At 46.2% G+C, this 12,551-nt stretch overlaps 1 protein-coding gene across 2 annotated transcripts in view; it reads left to right on the forward strand.

Annotated features, from left to right (window-relative positions):
• Positions 1–12,551, forward strand: part of LOC149327868 (transmembrane protein adipocyte-associated 1 homolog) — a 57,262-nt gene that overhangs the window by 18,634 nt on the left and 26,077 nt on the right. For both annotated transcript variants that reach the window (XM_089563260.1, XM_089563261.1), the window contains exons 5-8: positions 1,605–1,677; positions 1,787–1,866; positions 2,799–2,915; positions 5,181–5,241. In XM_089563260.1, the coding sequence (XP_089419386.1) occupies positions 1,605–1,677; positions 1,787–1,866; positions 2,799–2,915; positions 5,181–5,241 (331 nt within the window). The remainder of the gene's footprint in view (positions 1–1,604; positions 1,678–1,786; positions 1,867–2,798; positions 2,916–5,180; positions 5,242–12,551) is intronic.

A 12,551-nucleotide genomic window follows, 5' to 3' on the forward strand; every position in this document is an offset into this window, starting at 1 on the left:
CCGGCACTTTCGTCTGCGGTGCATTCATTCACTCCGAGAAGCGACAATTTACCACTGCTGATTCACTAGCAGCAGTAGTTTCGTATCTTTTATAGCAAGAATATTTGCCATCACATGACGTCTAATGTTCAAAAAAACATTTGCAAATTTAATATAAACTCGCTTTACGTCATTTAAGTCTATAAAACACCGCGAAAAAGCTCCAAATCTATTTTTCTTTCGTTCCGGACGGTTGTGCTAGGTTTCGGCTGCGTTTCGGGCAGTTGCAGACAGTAGCAGTGTAGCTGGAGGTCCCATTAGGCTTGCGCGCTCCAGAATCGAGAGCGTATCTAAAAAACTAGGCTGAATTGCAGCTTAGACTTTATCGTCGAAGCAAGGTAAGTCATAGCGAAAAGTAACAACACCAGTAGTTGCCGGTAAACATGCCGACCGGAATCGCAAGGACTGCTGAATTGGCTGAAGCGGGCGGCTCTCGCTTGAAAGGACGTCGCCATGTTTTCACGCCAAGGGCGCAAAAGCCGCAACTAGATTCTAGTACACTCTACCGCAACTGCCGATTGCGTTCGTACGCTAACGGTAGCCCGTCGCCCACGCGAATCGCTTCAGCGCATTTCGTTGTTCGACTAAGCGTAGTAAATTGGGGCGACGTCACGATGACGTAGCAGGAAGGTTGGTCCGTGTTGTCACGCCGCCGTCACCGCGGCTCGAGCCAATCAGCGAAGAGCGAATGCGAAATGTCGCAAAAGGCGACACCGGGAGAATACCACCCCTGATGTCAAACTTGGCATGCTTTACCTGCAGCCTATATTAGATTTGAATCCTTCAATATCGTGAGAGTCTCAAAACAAGATGCAGTTGCTCTTTAATGATGCTTGTTGTAGATCACAGTGACAAAATTTTGTTACCTTCAGGTTAGGAATCGGTTACCTGCTCACTTTTTATGTCAGAAAAAGATTTAAGCAGAAGCTTGTGTTGTTTTCTTCCCTTTCTGTAGTTTTTTTCTATTTTTTGTGCTGTTCACCGAGTAGAATAAGACCAGCTTGCAGGCCTGAACAGTGTAGTGGGGTGGTAATGGGTTCGTTTAATGAGTATAGTGAAGAATCAGGCAGTACCCAAAATCAAGCGGCCACAAGTAAGTCGCGGCATTTTCAGCTGTTGTATGAAAATGGCTTTCGTTGACAGTTGAGATCAGTGTTGTCCAGGGTGGATGTTGGCCCTTCATCTCCGCATGTTGTGCATACATCTGCTGTCAGAAGTCGATAAAACGTGGCTTTGGTACAGAAATTTAACTTCTTTCATGTGGGGACCCCAATTTGCACACTGAGAATTTTGTGGCATACAGCTGCGTGCAAAGACAGGGATGCAGCAAAGTTTTTTTTTTTTTTTGCTGATGTTGTGTTGTAGAAACTGTGGACTGTTGCTGTAAACATATGGTGGTATGGTGGACATTTTTTTGTTCTTTTACTTGTCCCACCTTAGTTTTTGTTGGTGTGCATATGTGTAGTGCGCGCTGGTGATGCATGTGAAGGACTGTCAGCACTAGCGATAAGGGGCAGCAACCTGGCATCTGGGACATCAACCTGCGGCCTGCATTGCCTTCGCAGGTCCTCTGGGTGGCCGTGCGCTTCTTCCTCCTCTCCACCGAGATGAGCGTGCTCATCTTTGGCCTCGCCTTTGGTGCGTACGTTGAGCGGGTCTCGCGGCAGGGGCTTGCCTGACTCTGGGATGACGCCTTGTTTGGCTGACGGCCCCCTTTCCCCTCCCTGCCTTCTTTCGCCCTGCCCAGGCCACCTTGACAGCCGCACCAGCATCCAGAGGGTCCTCATGGTGACTTCGTTTGTGGCCCTACTCTACTCAGGCACACAGGTGGATTTGCCGTTCGCTTTTCCCCCGAGTGTTGTGTGCAGACTGTTGGCTGAGACATTTTTTTTCACACTTTTTTTTTTCCAGATCATGAGAGGGAAATAACTAGAAGAATAAGAATGCGGTGGAGCGCATATGGCAGGTTCTCTCAGATCATGAATGGTAGCTTACCAATATCCCTGAAGAGAAGAGTATACAACAGCTGTATCCTACCGGTACTCACCTATGGGGCAGAAACATGGAGGCTAACAAAGAGGGTTCAGCTTAAGTTAAGGGCAACGCAGCGAGCCATGGAAAGGAAAATGATAGGTGTAACGTTAAGAGATCGAAAGCGGGCGGAGTGGGTGAGAGAACAAACGCGCGTTAATGATATCCTAGCCGAATTCAAAAGGAAGAAGTGGGCTTGGGCAGGGCATGTAATGCGAAGGCAAGATAACCGCTGGTCCTTAAGGGTAACGGAGTGGATTCCAAGAGAAGGCAAACGTAGCAGGGAGCGGCAGAAAGTTAGATGGGCGGACGAGATTAAGAAGTTTGCAGGAATATGGTGGCCACGACTGGCGAAGGACAGGGTTCATTGGAGAGACATGGGAGAGGCCTTTGCCCTGCAGTGGGCGCAGTCAGGCTGATGATGATGATGTAATATTCTTAATATATTCGCGCAATAATATTTACAAATAGTTCAGTATAGCCAGTAACTCCTAACATCTTGTTTGTAATATCAAGGTTTGACTGCACTTCATGTGCAGCTTTTTCAGTACACTTTGAAGGGTGTACACTGAGTTCACAGCTGGGAAGCCGAAATAAATGTGTCAAGCATAAAATGATGAAAAACGGCAGCCAGTTGAACGATGTGTAAGCAGTTGTCTCGGATGAGTTGCTACCCGAACCTGTCAGCACGCTGATTGAAAGAGGTGATCTTCTGTCCTGCTTTCAAGGGCGTCCTTGAGCTGGTGCTACCGGACCGCAAGTTCTACGTTGCTGGCAGCAACTTCCAGCTGTTTGGTCATGGCGGCATGCTGTTCTGGTTCATCAGCTCAGTCCTGTTCGCAGTGGTGAGTGGTGGTCTCTTACGGGGAGACCCAGGTTTTTGCAAAAAAAAAAAAAAAAGTTTGTTAAGGAAGTCACAAATATGCAATCTTCTGGGAACATGCATTTTTGTGTTTTGATTCTAAATATGTTGTTTAATTTCATGTATAACAAGTCCTTGTGCACTTATACAATATGTTATGAGAGTCTTTTTGCTGCATTGAACTTGCTGAAATGCATGTCATTGGTTTCTCTTGAAAGCAAGGGATGCAATAAGGGCAAAAATGTTGTCCTGCCTAACGTAGCAGTTGGGTTATGGGGTTCTGAAGTCGCTGCTTAAGAAATGGGAAGAAAAGTTTGTATCCCTGTTTCTGCAATGGCACTCAAGTTCTATGACTGACAAGATGATGATGATAATTTTGCCCTTATTGCATTCCTTTATGTCAAGAGATACCAATGACATGCATTTCAGCAAGTTCCCTGCAGCAAAAAGACTTCCATAACATATTGTATAAGCGCACAAGGGTTTGTTTTACATGAAATTAAATTACATTTTTAGAATTGACATGCAAAAGTACATGTTCCCTGAAGATATCGTAAATGTGACTTCATTAATAAAAATTTTCTGAGACCAGGGTACCCCCTTTTAGGGAAGCTGAAATGGTTTTTCTAGAATTTGAAATGATTCAAGGATTCGAATGTATCAAGCTTCAAGGAGAAGCACGTCAAGTACTTTTGCACTACCATTTAAAGTGGTGACGTACTCGCCGATTAAAAGAGCAACGATGTTCAGGCTTCTCCTCACTGCCAGGGAGGAGTAACTCGTGATGATGTCATCGTTGCCGAAATTTCTGGTTTTCGCTGCCTTCACCCACATGCTACCGTGTGTCGTCCGACGCCGCCAAACAACGCTTCTTGGGCTTTTCCCTCGTTGGCATTAGTTTTCTTTCTTCAAGCAACCGTTTCTTCGCGGTAAATGTTGCTCCGCCGTACATGACATCATCGTTCGGCGCCCGCGTGGATCTGTGCGCCGCGGAAAAGCCTGAATGCCTACTCGGCTTTTTCCGATGCTAACAGAAAACGAATTCGCATTCTTTACCTCCAAGTTTCACACATTCAGCCCCCTGCAGAACCCGGGCATTGGAGGTGAATTTTTAAATTTTTTAGTGTAGAGCAGTGAAATTTGGCGTAGCTATTCGGAAGTCCACTGAATGCATAAGTACAAAATTTCACTGAAATATCTTAAGTAGTTTCGATTTTATAAATGCTTATATGCTTCATTGCTATACCAAAACTTGCAGAAAGCCTGGCTTGGCAACGAAACATGTTAGAAATCTTACCCATAAAAAATGGTTGATGCAGTGCAGCCTGATTTTTTTTTTCTAGACAGAATGTTATATCCTTGGTTGCATAATGCACTCATTAGCGTCCCGCCAAATTAGTGACTGGTTTAAAAAAGGAGAAAGTAATTCAAAGATATAGGAACGTCGTTGCGTAACAAATTTGTACAGGAACACAATGAAAAAAAACTGCATGAAAATCCGTGAAGCCATTGTCACGCTATGCTTTGTCACGCTAAGCGCCTCGATAAGCGACGTAAGGACGACGCGGCTAGACAGGCCCACTTAGCCAATGACAGATGACGGTGAATCGAGTTCTGCGTCTCTGAAAGAAGCTAGACTCTCGCTACTCTACCAGGTTTAACCAGAGCTAAACCACAACCCATTTTCTAACGTCACTTCTGGTCTGTTCTGGGGAAAAGAAATTTTCAGGATATAATTAAGAAGGCCTTATAGTTACCCAATCTGGCGTTTTCTAAAATCTCACTTTTTTAAAGGTTTCTGTGATTTGATCTCCGCGTCCCCCCTTAAAGCACGTGGCTACAAGATGTTTTTTTGAGCTCATGAGCCACTTGCCACTTCAAGGTAAAACAGTGGTTGGCTAGGTCATTTTTCTTTGATGGCTTTACTAGGCTTTTCAGGAGCAGCCATTGCAAGCGACAGCGTCATTAACTAGAGGGCAGCAGACTGTTGTTCTGGCCTGAAAGAATCCCTGCTCATGGGGAGAGATTGCCGTGTTACCAGTGTTGTAAAGGAAGCATTACTGAGCACGGAGTGGAACTCAAGAAGGCAAGGAATTAATTATACCCCTGGGGCCAGAGGCATTAGCAAGGGGTGCTAACGGAGGGGTGCTCTCCGTTGTGGTGCCCTTGAGTCACACAAGGATGTGAAACATAGTGCTTGCCTGGAAGCCCATCTGATGGAACTTATGCAGTCTTTTTGTGCTTGCAGGTGTACATCATTGTGTTCTTGCTGCCGTGGACCGGTCTGCGGGAACGCGTAGCCCTGCCTGGTAATGCCTCATTCATTTCTATCTGCAAACTTTGGCACGCCTCTTGTAAGGGGTCTACTGGCAACTGAGCTGGTTGAAGTGCCATTCGCCAGTTACAGGTCTCCCTGGGACAGTAGTATGTCATTTGGCTACTGAGTCTGTGTTCACTGGATTGAATACAGCAAAAGCACGTTAATTTGAACTTCGGGGGAATGGGAAAAATGTTCGGGTTATCCAAAAGTTTGAATTATCGAATTACCCTAAAATAACTGTCAAGAACTGCTTGGATCACATTAATTTTATTTGGACAAAGACTGGGCAATAGTTGCCTGCTTATAAGATCAGAACAGCATATGGCAAACTGTTTTTCACGTTTTCATCAATGCTTTATCGTGTGCACAATGTCGGGACTTAAGGGCCTCCTACATCCTTCACGGTGTAACGTGGTGGAGCTCTACCGTTAGTGCGTCGCACCCATTGTAAGTGGCACCGTCACATGTGAGAAGGCTTCCCCGCATGAACAGCAAATTGCACGTGACAAGCGCGCAGTTTTTGTGCACTGGAAGAACAGAACCACAAGGTTTGTATCATCCGTAGTGGCACGCGGGGTTGTTCGTAACATCCGAATTTTTGCCCATTGCACACAGTGCACTCTGGCCAGGGCATTGTACGAATCCATATCATCCCAAAATTCATATCAACTGGGATCTTATCATCATGATTCTGCTGTATTCTGTCTGCCTCTAGCGGCTGGCGCTCTGTTCGAAAGCACTTCAGCTCATTCCTGCTGGTAATCTGTTGATCTGCTGTCATATGTGGACAGGGGCAATCAGTAGGAGCATTAATTGATCTTGTGAAGTAGCAGAGAAGGTAGAGGAAGAGGTTGTCCTGGAGGTAGGGCTGAAAAAGTGATTCAGGGGCACCCACGTTGAACAGTGCACCCTTGCGAGCCAGAATGGAGCTGTGAGTACAGGAGAAAGCTGCAATCAGCTGTTGTTCTCTTGAGAAGGCTTCTGTAGAACGGTTTTCTTGGCATTGCTCTCATTGCAGTGCATTTCCTCTGCTTGACAAAGATGGTTCGGGTTTCATTGAATCAGCTTTTTAAGGCTCGAGCCTTACTTGCCCCATTGAGCAAAAACCAGTCTCTCTCTCTCTCTCTGTTTGTGTGTGTGTACGTGCGTGTGTGCGTGAGAGAGACACAGAGAGAGAACATTCGCAGTGATGGGAATGCTGCGCCAATTGCGCCAATCTGCGCCATTTCGATAAAGCTGCTACATGCTGCTCCAAAAAGGGGCCTTTTTGCAAAATTGCGCCAAAGCTGCGCCAAAACGAGCCGTCGCCAACGTCAGGTACTGCCCTGTGAGGGAACTATGCTTGCGACTGTTGTCCGCCATTGAAGTCTGAGAGTAGCCGGTAAAATCCAATACGATCCAGTTCTCAGTCTTCGTCTAGAGTGCTCCGCATGGTGCTCCGTCTACTTCGTCTTTGATGGGAGAGTGTGACTGAGTGAGGGTGTCGTGAACGCGTCACGCTTTCCACCGCGTCCGAGCTCCGAGCGTTTCCGGTGGGCCGGCACCGGAGGCGAGTAGTTGGTGGAGTGGGCCGTGGCTAGGCCTTGGCGCGTCGGTGCGCGCTCTTGCACTTTCCCGCCGCTCGTTCGCCTCGACTGCGTGGTTTCAGCGGTTTCAGCGGCGTCGTGGCGGCGTCACGATGGCGCTCTCGAAACTGAAAGGTAAGCTTTTTCTCGTTTTTTGCGCCTTTTAGTTTATTCAAATGAGTCTTTCTGGACATAAGAGCTGATGAGTCAGTGTGGCGGGGTTCAAATTTAGAAACTGAACATGACTTAACAGTAGCAAATTGAGCGAATGGCGGTGGATGCACGTTGCAGAACCGCGGTAGTTTGAGCCTGCAAGAGAGGGTGCTGTTAATTCCCGGTTTGTTTACTTTTTATGAAAGAGTACTTGTAGTTTTGTGGCGTTCGTCTTACGCTAGTATCAGCTTCGAAAGCCCTGGAGCACGTGGCGTGCTGGGCAGCCGTGTAACGTCGCTCAGTAATTTCATATTGCCATCCGCAGTTCTACGAATTCCGTGGTTGAAATAAAGCTACAGTGACGTCCGGGCTGCCCATAACAATCTTGCGGCACGAAATGCATAAAACTCGCCGGCGACCGGGCCATTCACGCGCTCCTTTATTCACTCGGCATGCGAGGTCGCTTGGTAGTTTCGGATTGTCCGGCTGCGGAGCCTACGGAATGCGTTTTCCTGACATCACTTGGCTGATTGAAAGACGTCCTTAAAGCGGTGCCTTTGCAGCTTGAGCTGAAAGTGTTATATGGATATGAGCACTGAACTCATGCTAAGGAGTTTTATGTAGCGGCTTCTGAAATAAAGTGTATACCGCGGACGTATATGACGCCGTACATTTCTCACGGAGTTGGTGGGCCTTCTGGCCTTCGTGCTCGTGTTGCTGCCGTAATTAAAAAAACTTCCGAGGCGAAAATGAAAGAAAGTTCCACGGAACGCGGTATTTTGCAGCCTTCCGGCTATACGATGAAGCAACAAGCGTCTTCTGGCGCGCCCGCTACGTTCGTACGATTTTGGCGCTGCGCTGACGGCCCTGTCTGTTGTCGAAGCTTGGCAGGCTTCGTGAATTTACGGCGGAAGCTTTCAAAAAGTAAGGGGAAACAAGGTCGTTTTTCAGGGCAGCAATTAACGGGCGGGTAAGGGATACGTGGGAGAAAGCCTCCACCCTTCCTCGGCGGTCGAGGACTGCATGATAGCGCGATCGCGCGCTCAAAGCAGGTGCGCTCTTTGTCGGCGAAAGTGGTACTGCTTTTATAATTACACGTGTCCGGTTTTTAGAATGGAGCTTGCTCTGCCAAACATCTAGACAGAAGCCTTCAATACTTTGCAATTAGTGAGCTGCAAATTTTTGGCACTTTGCTTATTCTGGATTTATAACAAACTGCTCTTTTGTTTTTACGTGTTCAAATTAACGTTTATCCAAATTAACGTTTATTCATCAAATTAGTGCAGGAAAGATTGCCGGTATGTGCAGCTCAGGTGCTCTGAAAGCCCTGAAAAAGCTACTTTTGCAGCTATTAGTGCAACAGCTACAACCTAAGGACGCTGCAGTGAAGGGCTCTGGAAATTTCGACCACCTAGGTATCTTTAACGTGCACTGACATCGCACGGCCCTCTGGAATTTTGCCTCCATTGAAATTTTGTTAAAGTTAATTTTTAATATTCAGTTCTGTATCGAGGAACGTGTTTCTATAACTTGTACTGCCACGTTTGAATGAAGTGTATAATTGTTAACCATGACTGTTGTGGGAAAAGAACCGTAGTGTTTCCTGGGTCTTTATTTTTTTTTTTTAGAATATGTTTAAGCACTCTACAATTATTCTCTAATTTACAGGATCATATTGCTTGCATAACAGCTTTTTATTTCATCAAACTAACATTATTATTTATCGTTTGCAGGACGCAACAGCAAATTTAACTCTGGCATATTGAAAGATGTCGACTGCAATGGAGATTGCTTCGAGGTGTGGTGCAGACCAGGAAAAAGGGAAGAAAATGCTTATTGCATTATTTGTAACCAGACAATCAACTGCTCACAGCATGGTGTCACAGCAGTGAAACGGCATTCACAGAGTAAAAAGCACTTGGAGCTGACCAGCAAGCTTCGGGGCCCTGACGGGAGGCTGAAGAGGCCAGCTGCTGTTCAAGCATCGTTGGATTTTTCATCGACAGGCACGATGACCCATGCAGACCGTGTCACAGCTAGCGAAGCACTTTTTGTTTTGGCATTGACGATAAAAGGTCTCCCATACTCATGGGCGGATACGGCTACACCCCTTCATCGCTTGATGTTTCCCGACTCAAAGGTGGCTAAAGACTTCTCCTGTAGTAGGAAAAAAGTGTCTTACGTTGTGTCAGATGGGCTTGGGCCTTATTTCAAGGGACTTGTGCATGAGGAACTGAATCGTCCTGGTGTGTTTTACAGTATCAGTGTAGATGAAACACCACTGCCAGAACAGCGGTGCCAGCAGTTTGATGTTCTCGTGCGCTACTTTTCTGGTGCTGAAAAAGGAGTAGTGGTCGAGCACCTGCAGTCGTTTCGTTTGGGGAGGGCAACGGCTGATATCCTTTTGAAATGTGTAAATGAAGCCACTGAAAATATTCCTCGAGCAGGGTTTTTTTCATTTTTCAGTGATGGTCCAAATGTAATGAAGTGTTTAAAGAAAAAATTGACCCAGGAAAACGGCCCCTTAATGGAAATCGGAGAGTGCTCGCTGCACAAGGTGCACAACGCGTTTTCATGTGCTCTTGATTCATTTGGTAGTGAAGTTGAAACTGTAGTCAGTGACGTGTATTACTTTTTCAAGACATCTTCGGTGCAAAGTGCCCAGCTCCAAGAAAAACAAGAGGCTCTTGGATTGCCTGAAACTGTGTTTTTGCGTCATGTCAACTGTCGCTGGTTGTCTCTTGTACCAGCCGTGGAAAGACTAGTCGAGCAGTTTTCTGCCCTAAAGAGCATCCTAGACTCCCAGAAACCAGTGCGTGCTGCAGGTAGCATGAGGGCGAGACTAAACAGAAACCTGAATGACAAAAGTTTCTACGCAAAGGCTCTGTTTGTGAAGAATGCAGGTGACCTAGTTGTGGGATTTCTGACGCTGTTTCAAAAGAGTGAACCTTTGCTGCATGTTCTTTATGATGAAATGGTGATGATGTTGAAGAAAATTTTGGGCAGATTTCTGAGGCCTCAGGTGTTCATGTTGAAACAGGAACATGAGCTCGCTTCCATTGATGTCGAAAGTTCGCAGAATTGGAAGGAAAGCATAGTAGTTGGGGCAGATACTGAGGAAGCTATGAAATCTTGGTCTGCTTCAGAGAAAGCTGAATTTCGACTAGGAGCTAGGTCATTTTACATAGCGTGCTCAAAGTACCTTCTGACAAGGCTTCCTCTTCAGAATTTGACACTTCAGCACCTCAGGTGCTTGCACCCAAACACCCACTCCCAGGAGTCTTCAGCAGAATCGTTCAGATATCTTGCAAAATGTGCGCCTCAAGTGATACAACCTAGCCAAGTTTCATCTCTCCTTGATGAGGTGACACTCTTAAGCTCTGAAGCGCTGAATGTGGGCACTGATGGGCCACTTGACAAATACTGGCATAATATATTTATCATCAAGGGCGCTCAAGGTGAGAGAAAATATCCGCTTTTGACTAAGCTTGTCAAGGCCCTTCTTTCGCTTCCGCATGGGAACGCTGATGTTGAGCGAGGCTTCAGCCAGAATACAAGGGTTTTGAATGAGAGGTCGAACCTTTGTCTGGCAAGCGTGAATGGTATTCGCCAGATTATGTCATTTGCCAGAAGGTACAACAGTGACCCATGCCAGCTTTCAATTTGTCCAAATGTCATTAGGGCCGTTCGAGGCGCATCGAAACGGTATGCAGAGCGCATTGCCTGCGAACAAGAGAAGTCGAAAAGGCCACGTGCAGGTGCGGATCCAGTGCTAGCAAGTGCCAGCTTGTCTAAAGCACAAGCGAAACAGAAGGTAGATGAAGCGCAGCACATGTTCAGAAATGCTGAATTGCTGATTGAGCGGGGCATGAAGCTGAAGAACTTCAGTGACATTGCGAGTGGCCAGGCAATATTGAGCCAAGCTAGGGAAAAAATGAATGATAGTGTCTCTCATCTGGCTGCCTTTAATAAGGGCTCAAAGAAAGGAACATAGGCCTGTCCATCTGATATCAGTATTTTTAAAGCACATGCCTAATTCCCTTTCATTTCTCTTGATTCTTGTGCGAAGGGTTGTCATACATGCTTACTGCAATCCAAGATGGTCAGTTCCTTTTTTTCTCGAAAGCAGGTTTAGTTCAGTGGCTGCTCCTGTTTACACTCATAATTTATTTTAATATTTTGAGTACTTCGGTCTCAGTTCTTTGTTGCTGGTGAAGACAATGTTTCTTTGTCTTGCGGTACAATTACCATGGTAATGATTACCAGTGCTAGTCAATATACACTTTGTGTGTTTCTGTATTGCATTGCATTGATGTATGCTGTTACAAATAAACTATAAATTTGTCTTCTAAGCTTTTTTTTTCGGAAATGCCGGCTCTTGCTACAAAACAAGTGACGCTTGCTACAAAGCGAATATTTTCCTGCTACAAGGCCTGCTACAAAATGGTTTTGGCCATTCCCATCACTGCATTCACTAGTACCCATAAAAGACGTCATCATACCACCTGCCAGGTGGCGGGTATTTATTGTGCCCTGAGGGTACAATAAATAAATAAATGAATAAATAAATAAATAAATAAATGATTGGTCGCGCAAGGTTGCTGGACAGCCTCGATCACACAAGCCCCACCGCTGGGAGCACCTGCCATCGCAGGGCAGTGGCGCATCTCTTAACCGCTGCACCACTGCGCCAGGAGGGGTACGAGGACTTGCCGCAACCTGTGAATGTTAGAGAAGGACCAATCCTGCATATATGGGCATTAACCCAATAGCTATCGCGCGATATCCTTAAGGCGGAGCATAAGCCACGGTATGGCGGCGACTGCCTTCGAGAACTTAGCGTGCAGAAGGAGTGCCGCGGTGGCTACGTAGAATGCAGCGATACTAGAATTGCCAGCTGTGTGGCATCAGGTTACATCACGCCGCAGTGTGTGGCGAGTGCGTTCACAAAGTGAGGGGATGGGCTTACGCCTTCTCAATCGTAAGCAGCAGTCTTTTTTTTTTTTTTTTGTCCTTTGCTTCTGTTTTTTTCCAGATGACCATTTTTGCAGAATCGCAAATCATAGAGTGGTGTGTGTACTTATTTAGCTGCACCATTTTTCCTTTTCTTTCCCGGTGTCAAAACTGGGACTTTAGTTTTAAATGGCCACACCAGTAATTAAGGCAATCTCAGGATCCATGTGTGGATGTGCTCCTCTCCGGTGGTAGTGTCCTTATTAGGGGATGAGTTTCAAAGAAGCTTCGTTCAGATTAAAGTTGGCAGCATTCTCTTCCGATGATTGCTTCAACATCACTTTTTGACTTAATCTGCACAAGAACTGACGTGCTTTGACTACCAGTGCATTTTTTTTAAGTGATATCATTTCCTCAGAGCATAATGGAGGTATGTAATGATGGTTGAAAGAAGAGGGTGGTTAAAGTGCAAAATTCTGTGTGCCATCGTAGGAAAGTGAGGGTGGCTGTTGGCAATACCAAGGGCTTACCGCAATTGTGCCCTTTTCGTGTGGCCACCGCGGTGGCTCAGTGGTTGTGGCGCTCGGCTGCTAACCGGAAAGGCATGGGTTCGACCTCAGCCACGGCA

This window comes from Amblyomma mixtum, chromosome 10 (genome assembly GCF_055824585.1).
Source record: "Amblyomma mixtum isolate Tamu chromosome 10, ASM5582458v1, whole genome shotgun sequence".
NCBI lineage: Eukaryota > Metazoa > Arthropoda > Arachnida > Ixodida > Ixodidae > Amblyomma > Amblyomma mixtum.